Source organism: Microtus oregoni, unplaced genomic scaffold, assembly GCF_018167655.1.
Source record: "Microtus oregoni isolate MIOR12 unplaced genomic scaffold, Mior012 000020F_ref0000438, whole genome shotgun sequence".
Classification (NCBI taxonomy): domain Eukaryota; kingdom Metazoa; phylum Chordata; class Mammalia; order Rodentia; family Cricetidae; genus Microtus; species Microtus oregoni.
The window spans coordinates 25,325,795-25,349,051 of NW_024543079.1; the positions used below are offsets into that span (position 1 = coordinate 25,325,795).

Consider the following 23,257-nt stretch of genomic DNA (forward strand, 5'->3'; position numbering starts at 1 on the left):
AGTTCTACATCTGGATCTGCAGGCAGCCGGAAGAGGCTGTTAGACACTCTAGGCCCGACTTGAGCTTCTGAGACCTCAAAACCAACCCCCAGTGACACACTTCCTCTAAGAAAGTCTCAGCTTCTAATAGTGCCACTCGCTTTGTGGGTCATTTTCATTCAGATCACCAGGTACTGCTGACACTTCCTGTTTGTTATCTTTCCTGTGACTCCAGAGGGGATGAAAGGGTCCTTGTGTTTGGTTCTAATGTCAGGGTCACAGTGATAATCTCTGTGAAGAAGATGAATCTTATTCCTGTTCTTTGGAGTGAATATCTGCCAAATTAACTGACATTTGTGGGGAAAATGCTTCTGCACCTAACAGTTTAAGATAGTTAGCAACTTGACTCTCACACTTGAGTTCAAGAATAATATCTTGCTTTCACTTAGCAGCTTCGTCTATTCTTTCAGTCCACTGCAGTTTCCCTCTGTATTTGTGGGAGTGTTTCCAGAGTTCCCTAGATGATTTCCGTGATGGAAGGTGGAAGCAATCCTATGTATGTTGTGTCTTTCCCTATACATTCTGCCATAAAGCTTAACTTATAAAATAGGCTCAGGAAGAAATTCAAAACAGCAACTGATAATACAAAATAGTGTAGTTATAATGAAGTACTCTAGTAAAAGTTATGCAAATGGGATCTTGAAAGAGATAAGACAGACAACAATGTAGTTGAGTCAACCAGAAGATGCAGATAATGGATTGCTCCTGTGGGCATAGTTGTAGGAAGGAGTGAGCCGCTTGTTCGTTCCCAGCTGCCCACCTAGCTTAGACCCAAATGATCACACAGAAACTGTATTAATTTAAAACACTGCTTGGCCCATTAACTCTAACTTCTTACTGGCTAACTCTTACATACCAATTTAACCCATCTCCATTAATCTCTGTATCACCACAAGGTCATGTCATACCAACAAAGTTTCCTGATTCTGCCCTTCTTTCTCCCAGCATTCAGTCCAGTCCACCTTGCCTACCTAAGTTCTGCCCTATCAACAGGCCAAGGCAGAGGCACAGGGGTGGGGGTGTGTGGTGGTGTGTGTGGGGGTTCTAAAACCAAATGTTCAGCTTCCAGTTGATGATGGAAGTCACAACATAATCCTATACCAGTTCAGAATTATGAATAATAAAAGGCTTATTTATTTAAGGGAAAACTTACAGATCACAGTCCTCTGCGCAGACAGGAATAGAGTCTAGCAGCTGGAAGTGGGAGCGGAAGCAAAAGCAGAAAGCAAGAGAGCAGGCACATGCTTTACAACTGCTTTTAGAGTATTAGAGACCACGCCCAAGTGGGCCGGTATCTTAAAGGCTATTGGCTGAAGGAGTGGAATGTGCTCCCACAGCACCCAATCATTCATCCAGATGTTTGTGCTGTATGAGGACAGTGCCATGTATTGTGAAATCTATGAAAAGTTGGGCATCATTCTCAGGAAGATCCAGGCAGATGCGGAAGACAAGTGCATAGTCACCCCACTATCTACAGGTCTAATTAACAAGCCCATTAAGTGCTGTGGCATGTTCTAGAACCGCACATGAGATACTGGCTGGAAGAGGCAAGTTGTTACCTGGCCTGATTGTGTGTTTCTGATCCCTTCCCTAAGTCAGTCAAGGTGTTAAAAATCTCAACATTAACAGCCCCAACTCGACATGGCTCATCTTAGCCTTACTGCCTGTGAATTCCATGTTGCTATGATAGTGACTTTGTCTTTCCCTCTTGCATGGGGTTGCCTGCAGGAATGGATGGGCGATGCTGCCTGTTCCTCCTTGCTGCGTCTGAAGCTGGCATTAGGATGCAGGTCATGGCACTGTGACTTACCTGACTATTGTGTGGGGAGGTGGATCCTGAGAACCATATTGGAATCAGGGTGCCACCACGAAAGCTTTTCCCCCCAGTAATTCTTTTCTTTCTTTTTTTTTTTGGTGTATTTTATTTTTTGAGACAGTCTAATTTTCTGCCCTGACTGGCCTCCAAGTCACATCTTCCTTTCTCAGCCTCCTGAATTCTTTCTATCAAAGGTGTGCATCACCACACTGAGCTTGGTCTGATTTCATGGAGAGCAAGTAAGAGCTGTCAACAGTTTCTGACTGTGCACTGATATCTCTTAATTTCTTCCAAGTATTCGGGATCAGATAGGAAGGTGGGAGCAGCCTAAGAAGAGGGAGCTGCAGGGAGCCTGGCTCAATATCCCTGAATTTGGTTCTGGATTTAGATGTCAGGGAGCTCTTTCTTTGGGTTTTCAGGATGTGTGCTCATCCATCTTCCTGTCTTGGGCTTTAGCTGGGCAAGGGAGTGTGTGTGCCTCTCAGTGCGGTGAAGCCTGAGGAGTGCAGTCTCCTGAGTGAGCCTGTGCTGTTTGTGTTGGGGGGTATTTAGGACAGTTATACTTGGAAGCTGTTTGATTATCTGAAATTCAACATGATTGGACAGCAGCTATTTTATTTGGAGCTCTCATTTATAAAGGAAAAGAAGTGCAGCTGGGTAGAGGCAGGAAACTGAGGGGCTGTCTAAGAAATCAGGAGTGCTCCTTGAAAGCAGAAGGGTGTTATTGGAGTAGCTTTGATTCTTGGGTATTATTTTGAATGATGGAAACACACAAGTGTAGAGAGGGGCAGAGGCCAATCTAGACTGCACTAGAGAGTGAGCCAGGGCACAGGGACATGTGGATTGCAAGGCTAGCCATTGTTTTCTGTGTGGGAGGGTGCCAGGAGAGGAGGCTGAGTCAGTCATGAACTTGTCCGTAAGCATGAGGAAGCACACAGTGTTTTGTGTCTTTTAGTTTAACTACATTGGTTTTAATTATAAAAGTCATCATAAATCATGCTGAAACCGTTCGACTAGTGACATGTTTAAGTTTATTTTTTTGTCCCCCAATGCCTTGCTTATTCTTTCTGCAAAGGTCCTAGGCAAACAGCTTCCTGCTCAGAAAAGCTTTGTGCATCTGGAAGCATAGCTGTGCATATTCTTTTGGCTCTGTTGAGGTGCAACGTGGTGGCCTCTGACAAGCTATTTCTACCATTTATGGTGTCCTTTGGGCTTCTTTCCACTTATCTTGTTGGGGGAGCTTAGATATTCTTTTTTTAAAATACATTTTTTTTAATTGTTTCTGTTGAGTATCCTGCAACTAGAATGAAGGCAGTGAATGAAATACTGGTTTATAGACTTGGCTGGGTGAAATAGGAGGGTTTCATTTTGCTTTAGAATATTAGTAAAAATTGCCCAGGAGAGGGGATCAGTTTGATGGGTCCAGCATTCTTCTGTCTGTCTGTATTATGGAGTGACGAAATACCCTAAGCAGAATGATTGGAATCAATTTGAATTCCTGGATAATTTAAAAACATTAAAAATATGTTTGGATTGCCATCACTCTCTTTTTCTTTAGTAATTCACATTTCCCCCTCACCCGAGAGCTGGCATCTCTACCTGTTTTCTTGACTGGATCTTTTGAAAGCCCATTCCTTCTGGCCTCGCCCCTCCAGTATTGATCTATAACTCGGCATACTTGCTCCAGCTGGCTCATTTGTAACATCATATGATCTAGTTTCCAGACCTTTCAGATAAATTACTTATTTATATGAAGGGGCTGTAATTGACTTTTCAGTTGAGAAACCCAATTCACCAGAGTGGCTCGGGAGAGACATAGTTCATTTTGCTCTATTATCAAATCAATGTTCAAATGATATTTTAGGATTATTTATTTTCCTCAATATAAGAAAAATGTCAAGATTTATTTCCCATGTTTCTTAAATGTCAGAAGAAATTGACCAGAGGCTGGAGGACTCTCTGTGCCTGGTCTTTGGCAGTGCTGGGCAAGAGGCTAAACATGAAACCCTTGGTTCGGACTGTAAATTGTGGTTCTGTGCCTGGTGTACTTGGTGTGGCTGTGCAGCTGGGTCCTTGCTTCTCCAGGCTAGCCTGGGAGGTCACTTCAGCAGAGATGAGGCTTGTGAAAATGGGATGAGTCAAATATGTATAGGAGGTTGTTTCTGAAAGTTGAGTAAGAGGAACTGGTTAGACTAGACCTCAGACAAGCTATGGGTGAGAAGTGGGAAGGTATCAGTCCTACAGAAGAGACAGTGCTGGGTGAGGGAACAAGAGTAGGCAGAGGGTGGATCATTTAGTAGGGGTGGTGGGACCCCAGAGTAGGCAAAGGGTGAGTGTCATTGAATAGGCTTTGGTGGGAACTGTTCTTACAGTAATCTAGTTAGCCCAACAGACAGAACAACTTTTTCTAGTGGTGTCTGAACTTCAGGCCCTGGAGGAATATGTGAGCTCAGAAAGTGGACCTTGTAAGGAGCTCACTGTATACTAGACAAGACAGGCAGAATGCAGTTTAGGAGAGGACAAGGTAGAAGGCTCCGGAAAGCAGTATGTATGTATACATGTATGTGAGTGCATGGCTAAGGTTGGCCAAGGGGAAGGGACATAGTATTAGAATGGCAATATGAGTTAGGGCAGAGCAAGGAGGGCTTTGTGTAGCACTGATAGTTGAGCTTTGTCCTGTAACCTTTGAGAAATCCCAAAGGCGTTTAAAGCTGGGGTGTCATGGTAAGGTGACCTTTTAGAAGGCTTTCTGGAAGCAGAGAGTGAAGTGTATATGAGAAGAGACCAGATGGGAGGCAGAGAGTGGTAGGAGTGGCCTGACTTTGAACAGTGGCAATGGAGTGGGGAGATGAGGGTAAGGTCAGTAGGTGTGGAGTAGACAGGACTTGATAACTGTTGGGTTGAAGAATTGGGGTAAGATGAATTTTTACACGGACCCTGAGGAATTGTGATACTTAAGACTCTGGGGGTGAAGAAAGGACCATGAGAAAAGTCAGTCTCCAGTAGGTAGGTGATGGGCATGGAGCAGGGCTGCCCAGCAAGGTGGGGAGGAGCAAGGTGTGGAGATCTCCTCTTTCGACTTTAAATCTTTGAAATAATTTTAAATCTTTGAAATAATTGTGAGTGTGATAGGCCTCTGGCATGCACATGGAATGCAGACAGCAGAGGGGTGGTTTAGCATTGGTGGCTCCAGCCAGCTTGGAGAACAGGCTCACTGAGCTTCCTACTGGCATTTTGAGTCACTAGCTTGAGATTTTTCTCTCTGGCTAAAGCTGTACTTAGATAACATCTTTACTGTAGATATTACATGATATTTCTGGTGTAAAGATGTCCTTTTTTCCTATCTAGCTTCACTCTTGATACTTAGAGAAACAAAGTTAGAAGATTCCCTGTGCAGTTTCCGCTCTGGAACAGATAGCCCTCTCCTTAATCTCAGAGGCTACAACTATGTTTCAAAATGATCTCAAGCTCTTCAATGCAGCCCTACAGTTACAGCGGGAAACAGTATAGATACAGAAAATCCTAGAAGCTGGTGGTTTGGCAGGGCCCTGTGAGTGAGGGAACTGGTTGTCATGGAACTCAGATGGCTTCTTAGATGAGATCTTGCCATTGCAATGTTCTTGGGTAGAGACGTCTACACCACGTGAGAGCAGAGGGTTAGCTGGCCCATTTCCTTCCATTCTCCCATGTGGTTTTAGAAATAAAACTTCATTGACTATATTCCAGAGTATATGGGTAACACAAATTGGACTTGGTGTATTGAGGGGGCCATGCAAGGTTGGCGGGTGGATCTGGGAGGGATGGGAAGTGAGTGCGATCAGGCACATTGTATAAAATTCCCAAATGATTAATAAAAATATTATGTTGGGGAAAAAACTTGAAAGTCAAAGAACAAATTAAATTTTACTGTGTAAAATGCAGATTATGTTTATATTAGGAATTTTTTAGAGTGAATGTAAGAGCAGATAGCAAGATGTCATATAGACTGATGCGTCTTCCACCTTTTCCAGGCCTCACTGGTCGTCAGAATCATGTGTAGGCTGCTGCGAGTCAACAACAGTGCCCACTCCATAGTGGTGCTCCACACTCCTCAATTCACAGTCCTCAGGGCTTCCTGTGCTGCTGGTCTCAGGCACTTTTGGAACATCCTGTGTTGGGCTGCAGGGGTGAGGGGGGCTTATGGTGTTCTTATCTTGTGGAGAGATAAGTTCTTTGAGGCGAGCCCTGGACTCCAGAAGGAGGCTGTACAAGTTCCCTGTGCCCCTCCCACTACCACTCCCCAGCTGGGGTAATCTCTGGGCAGCTCTAAAATCTTTGCTAAGAGGTTAGATTTAGGAAATGCAGTTAGAAACACACTGATTTTACATTTCAGTGTTTACATTTACTATTAGTGTTCTTGTAGAGTAGGTTCTAGGAGTTTCCTTACAACTGAGAAGCACTGCTTAGACACTTACTGAGTTAGAAGTGATCATGCAGAGGACCTTGTAAGCTGCTTCAGAGGTTCTGAGATTGGAATCCAGAGGTGCTGGGCTGAAGGCAGGGTTGGTAGTCAGGGTGTAAAGCACACTTTCTTCCAAGAGCAAGCATTGATGAGTAGTGTGATATACAGTATCTGATATTCTCAGAGAGTACGTTGTTTTGTTCACTTGAGCTGTGTATTGATAGTAGGTGGTTTAAAATTCAAAATTCAGGCATAGAAGATTGTTGAGCGAGAAAGAGCCCCTAGGGAACTGGCAGGCCCCAAGGTAGTATAGTCTGCAGCGCAGATACACGTAGTGTGAGCAGATCTTGCTGGGCTGTATGGTCTTCATGGTTAAATGCCCAGAAAGCATGATTTGAGGAGCAATTTGTATATGGTCATATGAACATGGAATAGCCTAAAGGTAGGTTCTAAGACCTGGTGTCAGGCAATGGAAGTCTTCTTAAGACTGGCTTTTAAATGTCAAACCTGGTTCTGGGAATCTATTACAGGCTTAATGGTGTGTACTGCAACATAACTTTCGTGGTTTATTTGAGATGACTAGGAGGTCACCCTCAGCTAGTTTCCTACCATCAGATTAATGTAATTCCCAGATAATTTTACTTATAATTATTTCTGTATGTGTTATTTTCAAGGGTAAGATATGTGAAATATGAAAGCCGCTATGGTACTTTTATCACACCTGAAACACTAGTTCTAATTCCTTAATATCAAATGTCTACTCATTGTCAGTGTTTCTCTTCACATGCTGTAATATGTGCGCACGTGTTCATGTGTGCATGTATGTATGGAGGCCAGGAGTGGACACCAGGTATCTTCCTCAGTTACTTTTTATATGTGGAGACAGCTCTCTTTGAGCCTGGAACTGCCTGATTCTGTGACACTGGCTGGCCAGTGAGTCCAGGGATGTCCCTGTTTTCTCCTCTCAGGCCTGGGGTTGTAGGAATGCTCTGCTCTGCCTGGCCTTTTACACGGGTCCCCGGGTTCTGACTCAAGGCCTCTCATACTCATGCAGCAAGCACTCGGAGCTATTTCCTAGACCCACTGTGTTACAAGTTTTAGAATCCTCCCCCCCCCCCCCGCCCCATGTTAATGGAGGTCTAGGTGGCTAGCACATCGTTAATTTGTCTTTTTAATATATGGATTACTTTCTTTCTACTCTTCATAATTCATTCTTGTTACAAGAAAGCATTACCAATTGCCGCTTTATCAGCTGGAGTTACTGACGCTCTCTGCTGATGGTTTGGCATGGTCCTTGCTGTTACATTTCCTGGTGGTTCAGCTCAGGTCAGAGGGGGTCCTTTGGGTGAGAATAAGACTCTGAAGCAGTGGTGGTGTACTGTAGACAGGACTGTGGAGCAGTGGTGGTGTACTGTACTGTAGACAGGACTGTGGAGCAGTGGTGTACTGTACTGTAGACAGGACTGTGGAGCAGTGGTGTACTGTAGGCAGGACTGTGGAGCAGTGGTGTACTGTAGGCAGGACTGTGGAGCAGTGGTGTACTGTAGGCAGGACTGTGGAGCAGTGGTGGTGTACTGTACTGTAGACAGGACTGGAGCAGTGGTGGTGTACTGTAGACAGGACTGTGGAGCAGTGGTGTACTGTAGACAGGACTTGGAGCAGTGGTGTACTGTAGACAGGACTTGGAGCAGTGGTGTACTGTAGGCAGGACTGTGGAGCAGTGGTGGTGTACTGTACTGTAGACAGGACTGTGGAGCAGTGGTGGTGTACTGTACAGTAGAGAGGACTGTGGAGCAGTGGTGTACTGTAGACAGGACTGTGGAGCAGTGGTGTACTGTACTGTAGACAGGACTGTGGAGCAGTGGTGGTGTACTGTACTGTAGACAGGACTGTGGAGCAGTGGTGTACTGTAGGCAGGACTGTGGAGCAGTGGTGGTGTACTGTACTGTAGGCGGGGTCTGCCAACCAGGGCCATCTTGCACGGGCTGGGTGAGTAGTCATGGTGTTCACAGAGTTGAGTCACTAACTCACCAGATATGAAAGTACAATGCTATTTTAATTCTGTCTTTTCTTCTACAAATAGGTTTGGGATTACTCTAAAGGGGAAACTTCCATTTATTTGCTCTGAAGTAGCTGTTATAGAGGAAATATGGGATGTGTTTTTGATTTGGTTTTTTAGGGTTTCTCACAACATGGTAGCTGGCCTTCCCCATCACCAGGGCTTTAAGAGAAGGGACAAGCATAAGGAAACAGCCAGGAAGATAGAAGTTACAGTCTTTTGCAATCAGCCCCAGGTTACTTGGGCTTTCTGTCTTCTAGTCATTGGAAGTGACTCTCCAGGCTCAACCTACAGCAAGGGAAGGGGAGCTCAGAGGGTGTGAGCACTGGGACCATCCTCGGCCGTTTGGGGACTTGCCTTCCATCAGGACTAGTGATCTGTAGTCGCCCTTCTTTCTTGAGAAGGTTTAGGTATTTAGATTGAATAATTTATTTAAGATGCCCTGAGTTCTTTTTCTGGCAAATGGTGTTTAGAGCCTATTCTTTGACCAGATGATTCTAGATCTTTTCAGTAGGAAAAACTAGGGAGTTATGTATCCCTTTTCTGAAATGTTTGGGAATTAGATGGGTTTCAGAATTTAGATTGTTTGAGATATTGAAATGTTAGCATCTACGGAGTGAAATAGCTTGCAAGTTGGACCTGAGACTAATCATGATATTCACTTAAAGGTAGTTTTGTATAATATTTTCATGTGTGCCTGCCACATGAGGTCAAGTGTGAAATTGTCACTTGTGGCATCATGTCAAGGTTCATAAAGCTTTCTAGTTTGGAACATTTTGGAATTTAGATTTTCAGTTAGGAATGTGCAACCTGTATTTTTTCCTCTCAGTCCCCTTTCCTCTCCCTCTTTTTCTTCCTCTCCCCCTCCCTTTATTTCTTTAAATTTAGGTTATAGTTCATGCTGTTATTTCCCATTCAGAATCCGTATCTCATCGATCTTGTGTTTGTGTTCATTTTTAATCTACTAGGTCTACTGGCAGTAGCTCCCAGTGATACCAGTATAAGTATTCATGGATTATCTCACAATATACAAATAAAAATCTTAGAATGACCACCAGAGATAACTGATTCTGTCACATTGTGTAGTCAAAATCCTCTCTGCCCTGTGGAAATGTTCTTCTACTGTGGTACAAAGTTTGATTCATTTTTTTTCAACTTCTTTTGAATTTTAGATTGTTTAAACAAGTTTATTTTGCATTCTTTAATATTCAGAGAAATCTTGCTTTTGTTATTGCCCTTCTCTCCAATTTTCTTCTTTATCTATATGTAGCCTTTTGAAAAAGACTAAGGTTGTCCTTTTGCTTTCTACATACAAGTAATATCATTGTACATACATTTTCTTTGGACTTGGGATGGGATTTTGTCCCTAAGCCTTTTATAAGTTAAGAATACAATAAATCAATTCTCTGGGTATATTTAACCTGCAGAGCCTTCCAGTTTGTTAACACAGTACAATGTGTTGTGTATGCCATAGGGTATGTGCTATTCCCCTTGTGATTTCATGGTCAGCTGGCATCCATATCTTGCTGCTGCTGCTGCCGCCTGGCATCACTGGAGAGTACTGGATTATATATCACTAGCCTAGGAAATGATGAAACTTCAGAACTGAAGTTAGGATTAGTGCTGAATGTCTATTACTTTCTCTCCATAGTATAAAATGCTAAAATCAGATCATAAAAGGTGAAGACTGCCTTAAATCACGTGTCCTGGTGACCATGCCACAATGTTGTCCAGAGATGCTTTTCATTCCTTTTTATTGGTAATTGATAATTCTTTAATATAGGTAAATAATATTTTTTTCTTGTTGAGATGTGGTCTCTCTTATATAGCCCAGGCTGTCCTTGAATTCATGATCTTCCTGCTGGTATTACAGACCCTTGCTACCTAGTATGTAGAGTTGTTCTAGAGAACTATGCTATTCTGAATTTCCCTGACTTCCTGATTATTGCTTTGTAAGAAGTACAATTCCCAGTGAATCTAACAAGATGGTCAGAGGAGGGGCAGAGCTCTGGCTGCTCCTGGGAGCAGCCCACAGTTGTGGCCATCCCAGCTTTTGACTTGGTTTTCATCCAGGCTGTTAGGGCTGCCTTCTGCATGCTCAGCTCTTCACGGTGCCTGTCATTTTTGTTGCTGACTTGTCTTACAGTTAGAAACTCTTCCAGATTTTGACAGCACATTTTTGTTAGTCATAGTTTCTGATGGTGGCATCTGTGTCATGTGTCTTCATGTTTATAGCCTTAGAAAGGATTTGGGATCAGTGCTATCTGGGATTACTTTTCAGATGTCATTTAAAATCAAAGACCCTTTTGTGAAAAACAGATAAAACAGGTTTATTTCAAAATAACCTATTGTCTCCTAACCCATACTGCTTTATATATGTTTCAGAGAAAAGGACCTGGAAGCCAAGTTTATCATCCAAATGGAGAAAAGCAAAACGACAATCACAAACTTAAAGGCAAGTGATGACCCTTCCCTGCTGTAGTTCTGAGAGCTCCATACTTGCCCCCTGGGAGGGTGGTATAGATGACTGAAGCACCTGACCCTTCTGTACCCCAAGTTGACTGCCCTAACTCGGTGCAGTTAGCAGTGTCTGCATGCTCTCTGCTGAGGCTCAGTCCTGAAGATGAAACACTGGTCTGATCCTGGTGCCTTTCCTGCCCTGGTTTTATCTGACCTGAAAGTCTAACTCAAGCTGTTTCTCTGCTCTGTGAGTTCCTATGGTACACAAGGACCTGGCATTTCTACCCTATATTCCAGCCTTATAGTTGTCTGTATTCTGTGATGTACTGGACACATCTTGAGACAGGATTTGTTTATTTTGAGAACAGGATCTTAGGTAACCCAGGCTGGCCTCAAACATGGATTGCTGTGAGATAAATGGTCTGTACCCTGTCACTTGTGTTTTAAATAAATGCTGATTGGCCAGTAGCCAGGCAGGAAGTAGAGGCAGGGCAACAAGAATTCTGGGAGGAGGGAAGTTTCAGTCTGCAGTTGTCACCCAGACAGAGAGGAAGCAAGATGTGACTGCCTCAGTGAAAAAGGTACCACGCCACAAGATTAACATAGACAAAAATTATGGGCTAATATAAGTTATAACAACTAATGAGAAGCCTGAGCTACTAGGTCAACCAGTTTATAATTAATGTAGTCCGCTGTGTGTTTCTTTGGGACTTAATGACTGCGGGAACCAGGCAAGACAAGAAACCACAGTCAACAATGGATGAATATGACCTTGAAATTCTGATTCTCCTGCCCTATCTCCTCAGTGCTAGGATTGTATATGTGTATCATGTCATACCTGGTTTATGCAATGCTTGGGATCAAATCCAGGTCCCCATGCATGCTAGGCAGACACTCTTAACCTGTTCTTTGTTTCGATTTTTTAAAATGAGAATCCATCATGTATTCTGATCTTTGATGATCTGACAACTGTTGTTTATTATTAGCTGAAAGCAATGAAAACTTAAAAAGGAAGCGATAAAACTGCATACTTTCTGGAAAAAAGTAGATGAAAAAACTTCACAATCTTTTAAAATGGTAAATTATTCATGTTTCCTTTAAAATATACTATTTATTTCATTAGCACCCTGGATAAGGATCTTGAATGCTTTCCACTCAAGGAGGGAGCACGGTTATAAAAGTAACACAAAAGACATCATGTGCTTTTAGGGCTTAGTGCCCTTCAGTGTGGAGGTAACGGTTTCTGAGGTCTACTGCTCCATGGCCAAGTGCACTATGAATTGATTTCTATTAACTCATGGTCCCAACCAGTGGCTACTCTTAAGATTGCTTTCTAAGTAGTACAACTTGATCTCCAGAAACAGGAATGGGAATAGTACTACTTTCCCAGGGAGCATGTGTTGGTGTGTGAGTATCCCTTTGCTTGAGGAGTTCTGTACTAGAATGCTTTCCTTTCATACTTCTCAGAGTCTTCAGCACAACATGACTCTCTCTGGCCTAGCCTGAGCCTTTTTTCTTTACTTGCATCATCTTCTCAGGCTGGTTCAGTTCTGTCTACCTCCTTCCCGTAGCGACCTTTTCTTTGCTTCATGCATCTGTGTGCTCATAGTGCTTTGGCTGAATCCTTTTTGCATGTATATCATGGAAGCTATTGAAGGTGTAAGTCATAAACAATGCCACACCAGTTTGGAATTATGATTAATAGGATGGTATTTATTTAAAGGGGAAAAAACTTACAGATCACCATCAGTCCTCAGCGCAACCAGGAAGGGAGTCTAGTCACCTGCGGAGCAGAAAGTGAAAGAGAGAGGAGAGGGAAGTGGCCGCTTTTTTAAAGAGAGACCACACCCCAATGGGCTGGTATCTCAGCAGCTATAGGCTGGAGGAACGGGAGGACCTCCCGCAACACCTCCCCCTTTGTTTAAATAAGAGAGTTCTAAACCTACTATGAAATTATATACAATAAGTACAAATATCCTATTCTAACTAGCTTAGGTCTTGTATAATAAATAACTTGGCAAAGTCATAAGAGAAAGTGACTACATTTATATAGTCTTCAACCCCATCAAAGATCTGAGAAGGGAAATAATGTTACCTGGGTAATTAGGAAGTTCAGTAAAACAACTTCCAAAACATGCAACAAATCACAGAGACAACTAGCTACCTGGGCAATCACCCAAAGTCACGTTAGCAGCGTTGAAGCAACCAACTTTGGCTAAGGCCTAACATAACTGACATACCATTTTCAAAGGCAAGCAACTTTTTAAAACTATCTTACCCTGTCTTGGCAAGATATGACAGTCCTGTTTTATCCATTGATGCACGCTCTGTATCTTTGTCAGTGGTTGAGGTATGGGCATTTCTTTGCCCCAAGGCCAGTTCTGCCAAAAAGAAAGGCTCCAGGTGGAGTGTCTTTGGTGCTCAACATTCTCTCAGGAATAGAGTGGTGTTGCCAGGAGCAATTGTGTCTCACTGCCACAAAACTCTGAGTTAGATTAAAGGCCATTTTCTACAGCTCTTTGAAGAAGTTGAAGATTGTCTATCTATACTGAGTATAATCTCTATATATCTAAAGAACCTGATTAGTCTAATTATAAATGACAAACTTAGATGACTATTAGTCTATATAATTCTCAATATCTATCTAACTTAAAGACTAAGAAATAAACGACTGTGAAACAAATGAGGACAATGACCTCCAAATATAAACAATGTACAAATATACATTGCAGTAGGTAAATATATATCAATACACAAACATTACATAAGTATCTTAATCAGAGGTAGAAATGTACACTGCAATATGGTAAATATATACAATATATATATATATATCAATACAATATATGTCAATACATAAAAATGTTTTAAACAGAGGTAGAAACATGCATACATACAATAGTCAATATAATTTAACTTTGTATCAATATACAAGAATCTATGCCAATATATTTGTCTAAAAACAGTAACTCACAATTACAAATCTATTATCCCATCATCCCTCTTTTTTTTTTTCAAAATGATCCCTGAGCTTATGAAATTCCTCCCCCAACCCTCAATCGTATACTAATTATAATCAACCCCTAAATGATGTCCCTAAACCCAAGGGCAAACTTTACTGGGAGAGGGGATGTCGTCCTCTAGAATTACTTCCAGCTGTCATGGGGGCGATGTTCTTTCTGGGGGATCCTGTGAAAGTAAAATGATGGTTAAATTTCAAGATCAATGTCTTTTAAAATTGCCAATAGTCTCTGAGTATTTTGTGCAGGTCTGGCCAAAATGTTGTATAAGATGTGCACCATTTCAGCTAACCAAGTTGGAACTGTCTTGTGCAGCTGGTACCCTAAGCAGGTCTTGTAGTAGCGCTATCAGTATCATGACGTCATATCAACCAGGTGGAGTTGTTGTTATGGGGCCCCATCTTCTTCCTGGAAACTTCAAATGTCACTTCAGGAAAAACTCATTGTTCATTGTGAAAAACTTAAACATTAATCATATAGACATATATAGACATATATATATATTCAATGAAAGACATGATAGATATATTCAATGAAAAGTATGATAGATATGAAGAAAAGCAAAGATGTTTTCTAAACTCATATTTCTTTCTGTCCCATATCATGGCTCTTGATATGAGACAGAAACTCCAGAAACTCTGGGTTTTTCTCTTACTAACAGGCTTGGAATTGGAGAGGGACTGAGCCAGAGTCCAACTTCAAAACCAGCTTTATAAATTTAGAAATATGGTTTAATATATTATACTTACACAACTCATTCAGTTTTCTTGATATTTCCTATTGGGCAGGTATTTTTCCATCTGTCAGTATCCAAACATCCAGGGTCCCTTGAATTTTTCAAAGATGAGTGTTTTCCTGTGGAGATAAGAACAGAACCCTGCCCCCATTTTATATGTTTTTCTTACCACCTGTATGAATATCATCATTGTGGATGAGTTGTCATTTCTCCTTTCCAAGAGGTTTCTCTTCTTCAAATTGAAACTTTATTAATTTTGATGGTATCCACAATTTTTCTTCTCCTGTGGAAACAAGAGCAAAACCCCTTCCCCAACGTAGCACATCTCCTGGCTTCCACTGAGAGGTCAGCACATCTTTGAAATAAATCGGTTGATTTTGTTCAGCAGACTTTTCCATTATCCAATGTCTTTCTGCTGCTGTTGTTCCTTTCTCATTAGCGTTAAGAAAATTCAAGGTTAATAAAGCATTATGTAATCTATTTCTGGGGGTACTTTCGGTCCCTTTCTGTTTGTTCAGCATATCCTTTATAGTACGATTTGATCTTTCTATAACTGCCTGACCTGTAGGATTATTTGGTATACCTGTAATGTGTTTTATATTATAATAATCAAAAAAGCCTTTCATTTTCTTAGATACAAATGCTGGACCATTATCTGTCTTTATTTGCGCAGGTATACCCATGATGGCCATAACTTCTAATAAATGTGTGATTACTGAATCAGACTTTTCTGAGCTCAGGGCAGAAGCCCATTGAAAACCTGAATACGTGTCTATGGTGTGGTGTACATATTTTAATATACCAAATTCCATAAGGTGAAACACATCCATCTGCCAGATTTCATTTCTCTTAGTGCCCTTTGGGTTACTCCCTGCAGGCAACGGTGTTTGATTATAGAAAGAACAAGTAGGACATCTCTTTATAGTGTCCTTAGCTTGTTGCCAAGTAATGGAAAATTCTTTCTTTAGGCCTTTACTATTGACATGATGCTTCTTATGAAATTCTGAGGCCTGCAACACACTTCCAATCAATAATTGATCAATCTCAGCATTGCCTTGGGCTAGAGGACCAGGCAGACCGGTATGGGACCGGATGTGTGTTATGTACATCGGACAAAGCCTGTTCCTGATTATGTCTTGTACCTGGATAAACAATGAAGTCAACTCTGTGTCATCTGGTATAAATTCAGCGGTTTCAATATTCAAGATAGCTCTTTCTGCATATTGTGAATCTGTAACTATATTAAGAGGTTCTTTAAAATCCCTTAGCACCATAAGAATGGCATATAATTCTGCCTTCTGGACAGAATTATAAGGCCTTTGTTCCTCCTTACTCAATTCATCTGACTTGTAACCTGCTTTCCCTGATTTATTTGCATCAGTATAGAACGTACGGGCTCCAGTTATTGGAGCATCACGTACAATTCTAGGAAGAATCCAAGAAGTTCTTTTTATGAGGTTAAGTCTACCACTTTTGGGATAGTTGCTATTAATTTCTCCCAAAAAATCAGCACAAGCTCTTTGCCACGGTTCATTGTCTTCCTATAACTTTTTTATTTCTTCAGTAGTAAAAGGCACTATAATTTCTGCTGGGTCTATACCTGCTAGCTGACGAAGTCTCAGCTTACCTTTTATAATTAATTCAGAGACTTTTTCCACATAAGTTTTTAATTTTTTACTTGGTTTATTAGGTATAAATATCCACTCTAAAATAATATCTTCCCTCTGCATTAGAATCCCTGTAGCAGAAATTCTGGAAGGCAATATGACTAGGATGCAGCTAAGATTTGGGTTCACCCTATCCACATGTGCCTCCTGTAATTTTTCCTCAATCATTGTCAGTTCCTTTTCTGCTTCAGCTGTCAGTTTTCTTGGACTATTCAAATCTTTATCACCATCTAAGGTTTTGTTTAAATGAACTATTAGATCAGGTGTTATCCCAACAGCTGGTCGTAGACTGGAAATGTCTCCTAACAATCTTTGGAAGTCATTAAGTGTCTTTAACCGGTCTCTCCTAATTTGTGCCTTTTGCATTTTAATTTTCTCTACCCCTATTCTGTAACCTAGGTAATTAATAGAATTTCCTCTTTGAATCTTTTCAGGGGCAATTTGTAATCCCCACCTAGGCAAGACTTTCTTTACTTCTTCAAACATCCTTTCTAAAGTATCTTTATTTGAATCAGATAACAAGATGTCATCCATGTAATGATAAATGATGGACTTGGGGAATTGTTTACGAATTATTTCCAATGGCTTACTTACAAAATATTGGCACAATGTAGGACTATTGAGCATACCCTGTGGGAGGACAGTCCATTGCTATCTCCTATTAGGCTGATAATTATTATAAGTGGTCACTGTGAAGGCAAATTTTTCTCTATCCTTTTCTCGTAACGGTATAGTGAAAAAACAATCTTTCAAATCAATAACTATAAGAGGCCATCCTTTTGGTAACAGAGAAGGCAAAGGAATTCCAGATTGTAGTGGGCCCATAGGTTGAATTACTTTGTTGACAGCTCTTAGATCTGTCACCATTCTCCATTTACCAGATTTCTTTTTTACAACAAACACAGGAGAATTCCAAGGGCTGGTTGATTCTTCAATATGGTGAGCATCTAGTTGCTCTTGTACCAGCTGTTCCAATGCCTGTAGTTTATCTTCAGCTAGAGGTCACTGTTTGATCATTATTGGCTTCTCAGTTAGCCATTTTAAAGGTAGGGCTGTTGGTACCTCTAAAGGTTTGGTATTTGCTGTATGTTCTTGTACTGCCTGAATGGCTGGTGACCTTTTTACATAATACCTCATCATATCCTTCCCAGAATTATGAGTTCCTGGAACTACAGGAATGTTAATCTGGGTATTCCATTGCTGTTGCAGGTCACGGCCCCATAAATTTATGGCAATATTGGCTATATATGGCCTTAGTCTTCCTATTTGTCCTTCGGGCCCTATGCATTCAACCCATCTTGTGCTTTGTTTTACACGAGATAGGTTTCCAATTCCCAGGAACTGAACATCTACCTCTTGAAGAGGCCAATTTGGATGCCAAGATTCTGGGGTAATGATACTTACATCCGCACCTGTGTCTAATAAGCCTTCAATAAAAGTGCCATTTATACAGACTCTTCGCTTTGGTCTTTGATCGTTAATAGAAGTCTGCCAAAATATACGTTTACTCTGTCCTACTGGGTTTTTTGACTCATCCTCCACACGTATTTCATCATTTAGACCAGTATTACTTTTTACGGCAGAAATTGGAGCTTTTAATTTTCTTGGTGAGGCACATTCTCCACTGTGACTGGGAATGACTGGGCCACTGTTGGCTTGGGGGCCTGCGAGCGGCCCCTCAAGGAGTTTCCCGACGGTCTCGGGTTGCCTTGTTTGTCTGTTGTTGACCTGCATTCGTTGGACCAATGTCGGCCTTTACCGCATCTCCTACATATACTTGAAGGCCTAGGTCTCCTATTTTTGTCATTCCCAGAGGAGATATTATTCCTAGAAATTCTGTGCCTGCAATCCCTTTTCAGATGTCCTAATTTACCACAATTAAAACACCTGACAGTTTGATGTCTCCTCATTGCTGTGGAAATCGCTTCTCCTACCAGGATTCATCGTTTCAGCTAAACGTCTCAACATTCATCGTATGCTGAATCCATTCATCCATAGGTGCTGATCTAGACTTTAAAGACCCAATTATCTTTTTGCATTCTCTGTTTGCATTCTCAAAAGCTAGAGATTCAAGAAGTATTCGTCTAGCTTCTGGGTCCGTTACCCCTATGTCCAGAGCCTTAATTAATCTTTGCAAAAAGTCAATAAAGTGTTCTCTCGGTCCCTGCCTAATTCTGGTATATGATTCAACCCTTTTTGCTGGATCTTGTATCCTATTCCAAGCATTTAAAGCTGCTTGGTGACATAGACACAGTACTTCATCGTCATAAAGAGCTTGGAACTGTGGATCAGCATATTCTCCAGCACCAAGAATTTGATCTTGGGAAACCTCAACACCTTTTGCTCTTCCTTGCTGTTCCATATGTTTGGATTCTTCTCTGAAATAAATTCCAAACATCAAGGAAGGTCCATTATCTAAAACTGCAGACACTAACTGATGGAAATCATGGGGGGTAGCTCTAGCATTAGAAGCCCAAGTCTGATGGAGGAAGGTCATTGGCTAATAAAGGAATTGCCCTGGCCCATTTTATTGGTTAGAGGATAGGTGGGAGGAGTAAACAGAACAGAACGCTGGGAGGAAGAGGAAGTGAGCCTCAGAGTCTCGACAGCTCTCCTCTCGGGAGCAGACGCCTGAGAGAGATGCCATGTCCCACTCCCGGGATGAAGCTCCGACCCAGGATGGACATAGGCTAGAATCTTCCTGGTAAGCGCACCTTGGGGTGCCATACACAGATGATTAGAAATGGGCTAAATTAATATGTGAGAATTAGCCTAGAAGAGAATGGGCCAAGCAGTGTTTAAATGAATACAGTTTGTGTGTTGTTATTTCGGGCATAAGCTAGCCGGGCAGGTGGCCGGGGGTGCTGAGAACGCAGCCCCGCCGCCTTTATTTATTCACAAGTCCTTATCATTTCCTTTACATATGCAGAGTGCAAGCCAAAATTAATAATAGCTTGCTTAATTTCTTTTAGATCATTCATTGCTATTGGCGTCCATCTAGCTTCTCTGACTCCCTTTGAGCCTTTAGAAGTTGACGCTTTGTCAGAATTAAGTATAGTTTATGGCGCTAAAACCTTGGGTAAGCCAGTTCTAATAGCTGGTGGAGGCATTGTATCCTGTCCTTGTGCCTTATTACTCTGTTCACCAGCTCCAATCATTTCTTCAATCATTTCAAGTCTTTTTATTATTGTCTTTATTATTGTCTCTTTTGAATCCTGAATCTCCTGACTTGCATGAGTTTCTAGTAAAGATTGTATGGTTCTTAGGAGTGCCATGATCTTCCTAAATGATAGAATATGCAAAAGAATACTGAAACCTAGTAACCAGTAAATTAAGTTATCCCCATAGTCATATAAACCTTGCATGATATAACCCATTGTATTGGTAACCAGAACAGTAAAATTCGCGTTGGAACCGAAAACTGCCATATTACCTATTATCCAGCAGGTGGCGCTGTTGCCAAGTCGCGACGAAAACAGGGTCCTGTTTCAGAGTCTGCCTAGTATTTGTTAAAAACTGGAAAATGTAAGTTGATCAACAAAGTAAATGTAATTAAATCAATTCCAGAGACGGAACCAGAAACCCAGAATCCAGCGGTCGAGAAGAGCAACCTGGAAGCCGCTTATGCCTCCACGTGACAGAGTCACCCTGAGAGGTTGCAGCTTTCAGCAACCGCGTGCTCTGGTTCGCGCCACTTAAGGGTTGTGCTTGCAAGGGAGATTTAAAAACGACTCAGAAAAGAGCAAACCACGTGGGCGGAGAGTACGCAGGCCCGTGGAGTTTAAATCCACGTGGGGAGGCAGACGATAGGGTGCGTGGGGACTGGAAGTCAATCTGAGGTGTCTATGGAGAAAATATAAAGAACTGCAGCAATAAAAGCCAGTGCGTGATGGTTTATATTAAGCTGCTGGCTCCACGCACAAGACACAGGCTACAAGGCTGCCTGCCGGCCACGGCAGCTGAGGAAGGGAGGCTCACGCCAAGCCGAACTCGCGGCTGGCAGCCAAGTGGGGGAAGGAGAGGTCCTAACACCAAACGTTGGGTGCCAACTGAAGGCGTAAGTCATAAACAATGCCACACCAGTTTGGAATTATGATTAATAGGGTGGTATTTATTTAAAGGGGAAAATACTTACAGATCACCGTCAGCCCTCTGCGCAACCAGGAAGGGAGTCTATTCGCCGGCGGAGCAGGAAGTGAAGAGAGAGAGAGAGAGGAGAGGGAAGTAGCCGCTTTTTTAAAGAGAGAGAGACCACGCCCCAATGGGCTGGTATCTCAGCAGCTATAGGCTGGAGGAACGGGAGGACCTCCCGCAACAAGCTATTTTCCTTGATTTACTCAGTTGCTTTTTGTGTTTTATACATATTTCTTTATATGATAATTGAGTAAGTAGAATAGATGTCAAATCTATCTATCTATCTATCTATCTATCTATCTTCCATCCATTATCTATCTATCTTTAAAATATAATCCACTGTGTCCAGTTTGTACTCCCTTTATACTCATGGTTGTCGGATCACTGGAACATGATATACCTACCAGGGGCTACACCATTAAAGAAAGTAGACATTCAGCCATCATCTGTTGGTAGTTCCTAAAGAACCCTTTGTCCTCCTGGCTGGGATGTTGATGGGCTTGATCTTGTACAGGTCTTAACAGTTAGCTATAGCTGTGTGAGTGCAGTGGTCTGGTCCGGTCCTGTCTTGAAGACATTGTTTCTCCCAACCTTTGGCTCTTGAAATCTTTCTGTGCTTTTTCTGTACTGGCCACTGAATCTTCTGGGGAGGGCATGTTGTATAGACATCCCATTTGGGGCTGAGTACTCCATAGATACCTTTTCTCTGTGTGTTGTTGATCAGTTATGAGTTCCTGTGTTAACCCCATTCACTGAACAAAGAAACTCCTCTGAAGATATCTGAGAACCAAACTAATCTGTGGATATAAAAATATAAATTTGAAGATAGTTTGATAGTGTGTACACTTAGCAAAAGTGATAGTAGTAGATTTTACCCCTAGGGTCTGTGAGCACACCAACTTGGGGTTCATGTCCAGCTTTACTATACCAGCTATGCATTTCCTTCTGTGGAGTGGCCTTAAATCCAATCAGTGGTTGGTTACCTCCGTAATATTTGTGTCACTATTGCACCTATGGGAAATGCTCATTTTTAATATACTGTTGTTTTCATTGTTTTTTAAAACAATTTGTTTAAAAAAAGAAGTCAATTATTAAAAAGTACACTGTTCATTGAAGCTATTTAGCATTATGTCTAAGGTATAAGGTTCTGGGAACATATGAATGGTTTGTGGGTTTAATTTAAACTCAGAGGATGGAACATCTGTAATAGCCTCAATATATCTTAGGAGAGTTCTCATTCAGAAAAGAGGGGGAAATTATTTCTTGATGGATTATTAGGGAAGCTTCATGGAAGTGGAGACATCTGACTTGAAGTTTTCAAGAGGCTACCAAATCACACAGCTCCTGAGGGCACTGCTTTTGCCAGAATCAGTGTCCAGCACCTTTGAAGTTGTGTAACGTCCAGCTTTGGGGGGCCATCATAGAGGAAACAGTCAAATAAGCAGACAGAGTCTGATTGGGCATTGTGTTCATGTAAGATAATTATATTAGTAAAGACTAGCTGATGGTTATAATACAGATCCTGGAGTTCTCATGCTGTATTTATTTATTTAATTCATTCTTTAGGGAGACTAATAGGAATTAAGTGTTGATTAGTGTATATGTGCTGCAAACATTAATCATTTTATGTTTTTTTAGTCACAGATTTTGTCTCCTAATTTGGATTGCTTATTAAATGACATGACACTTTATGTTATTGTTATCACCACCTCATTTTCTTATTATTATTGTCAAAATTGTCTTTGTAGATACCAGAAGGAGGCACTGGGGACTCAGGCCGAGAACGGACCAAGACCTTCACTTATGACTTCTCTTTTTACTCTGCTGACACCAAGAGTCCAGATTATGTTTCACAAGAAATGGTACAGTATGACAATCTCAAAATCTTGTTTGTTTGTTTGTTTTTAATTCAGGAAAAACAGTCTTGCCCTAAAGCACTTAAAAGAAATTTACTACTTTTTTGCCAAATTTAATTTATATAAAATTAGCATTTGGTAACTCAGCTTTTTTTTTATTTTTTTTGTGTGTATATGTCATTTTTTATTATTATTGCAATTATTGAGCTATATATTTTTCTTTTCTCTCCCCTCCTCTTCAACCTTCTCCCATGGTCCCCGTGCTTCCAGTTTACTCAGGAGATCATGTCTTTTTCTACTTCCCATGTAGATTAGATTCATGTATGTCTCTCTTAGGGTCTTCATTGTTGTTTAGGTTCTCAGGAATTATGAATTGTAAGCTGGTTTTCTTTGCTTTATGTCTAAAAGCCAGTTATGAGTGAGTACATATAATATTTGTTTTTCTGGGTCTGGGTTACCTCATTCAATATGATGTTTTCTAGATCCATCCATTTGCCCACAAATTTCAAGATGTCATTATTTTTTTTTTCTGCTGTGTAGTTCTCTATTGTGTAATTGTACCACATTTTCCTTATCTATTCTTTAGTCAAGGGGCATTTAGGTTGCTTCCAGGTTCTGGCTATAACAAACAATGCTGCTATAAACATAGTTGAGCACATGTCCTTGTGATACGATTGAGCATCCTTTAGGTATATACCCAAACGTGGTATTGCTGAATTTTGAGGAAGGTTGTTTCCTAATTTTTTGAGAAATTGCCATACTAATATCCGAAGAGGCTGTATCAGCTTGTATTCCCACCAGAAATGGAAAAGTGTTCTCTTTACCCCACATTGTCTTCAGCATAAGTTGTCATCAGTGTTTTTGATCTTGGCCATTCTTACAGGTATAAGATGGAATCTCAGAGTTGTTTCGATTTGCATTTCTCTGATGGCTACGGATGTTGTAACTCAGCTTTTTAATTATCAATGGAAATGTTTATATAATTCGGATAATCCAATCTTCTAAAGTTATTTTTTTGTTTTACCATAA

General features: G+C 41.2%; 1 protein-coding gene across 5 annotated transcripts in view; it reads left to right on the forward strand.

Annotated features, from left to right (window-relative positions):
* The window catches only part of Kif16b (kinesin family member 16B), a 264,942-nt gene that overhangs the window by 23,394 nt on the left and 218,291 nt on the right, over positions 1 to 23,257 (forward strand). For all 5 annotated transcript variants that reach the window (XM_041670255.1, XM_041670256.1, XM_041670252.1 and 2 more), the window contains 2 exons: positions 10,741 to 10,810; positions 22,121 to 22,234. In XM_041670255.1, coding sequence (XP_041526189.1) covers positions 10,741 to 10,810; positions 22,121 to 22,234 — 184 coding nt within the window. The remainder of the gene's footprint in view (positions 1 to 10,740; positions 10,811 to 22,120; positions 22,235 to 23,257) is intronic.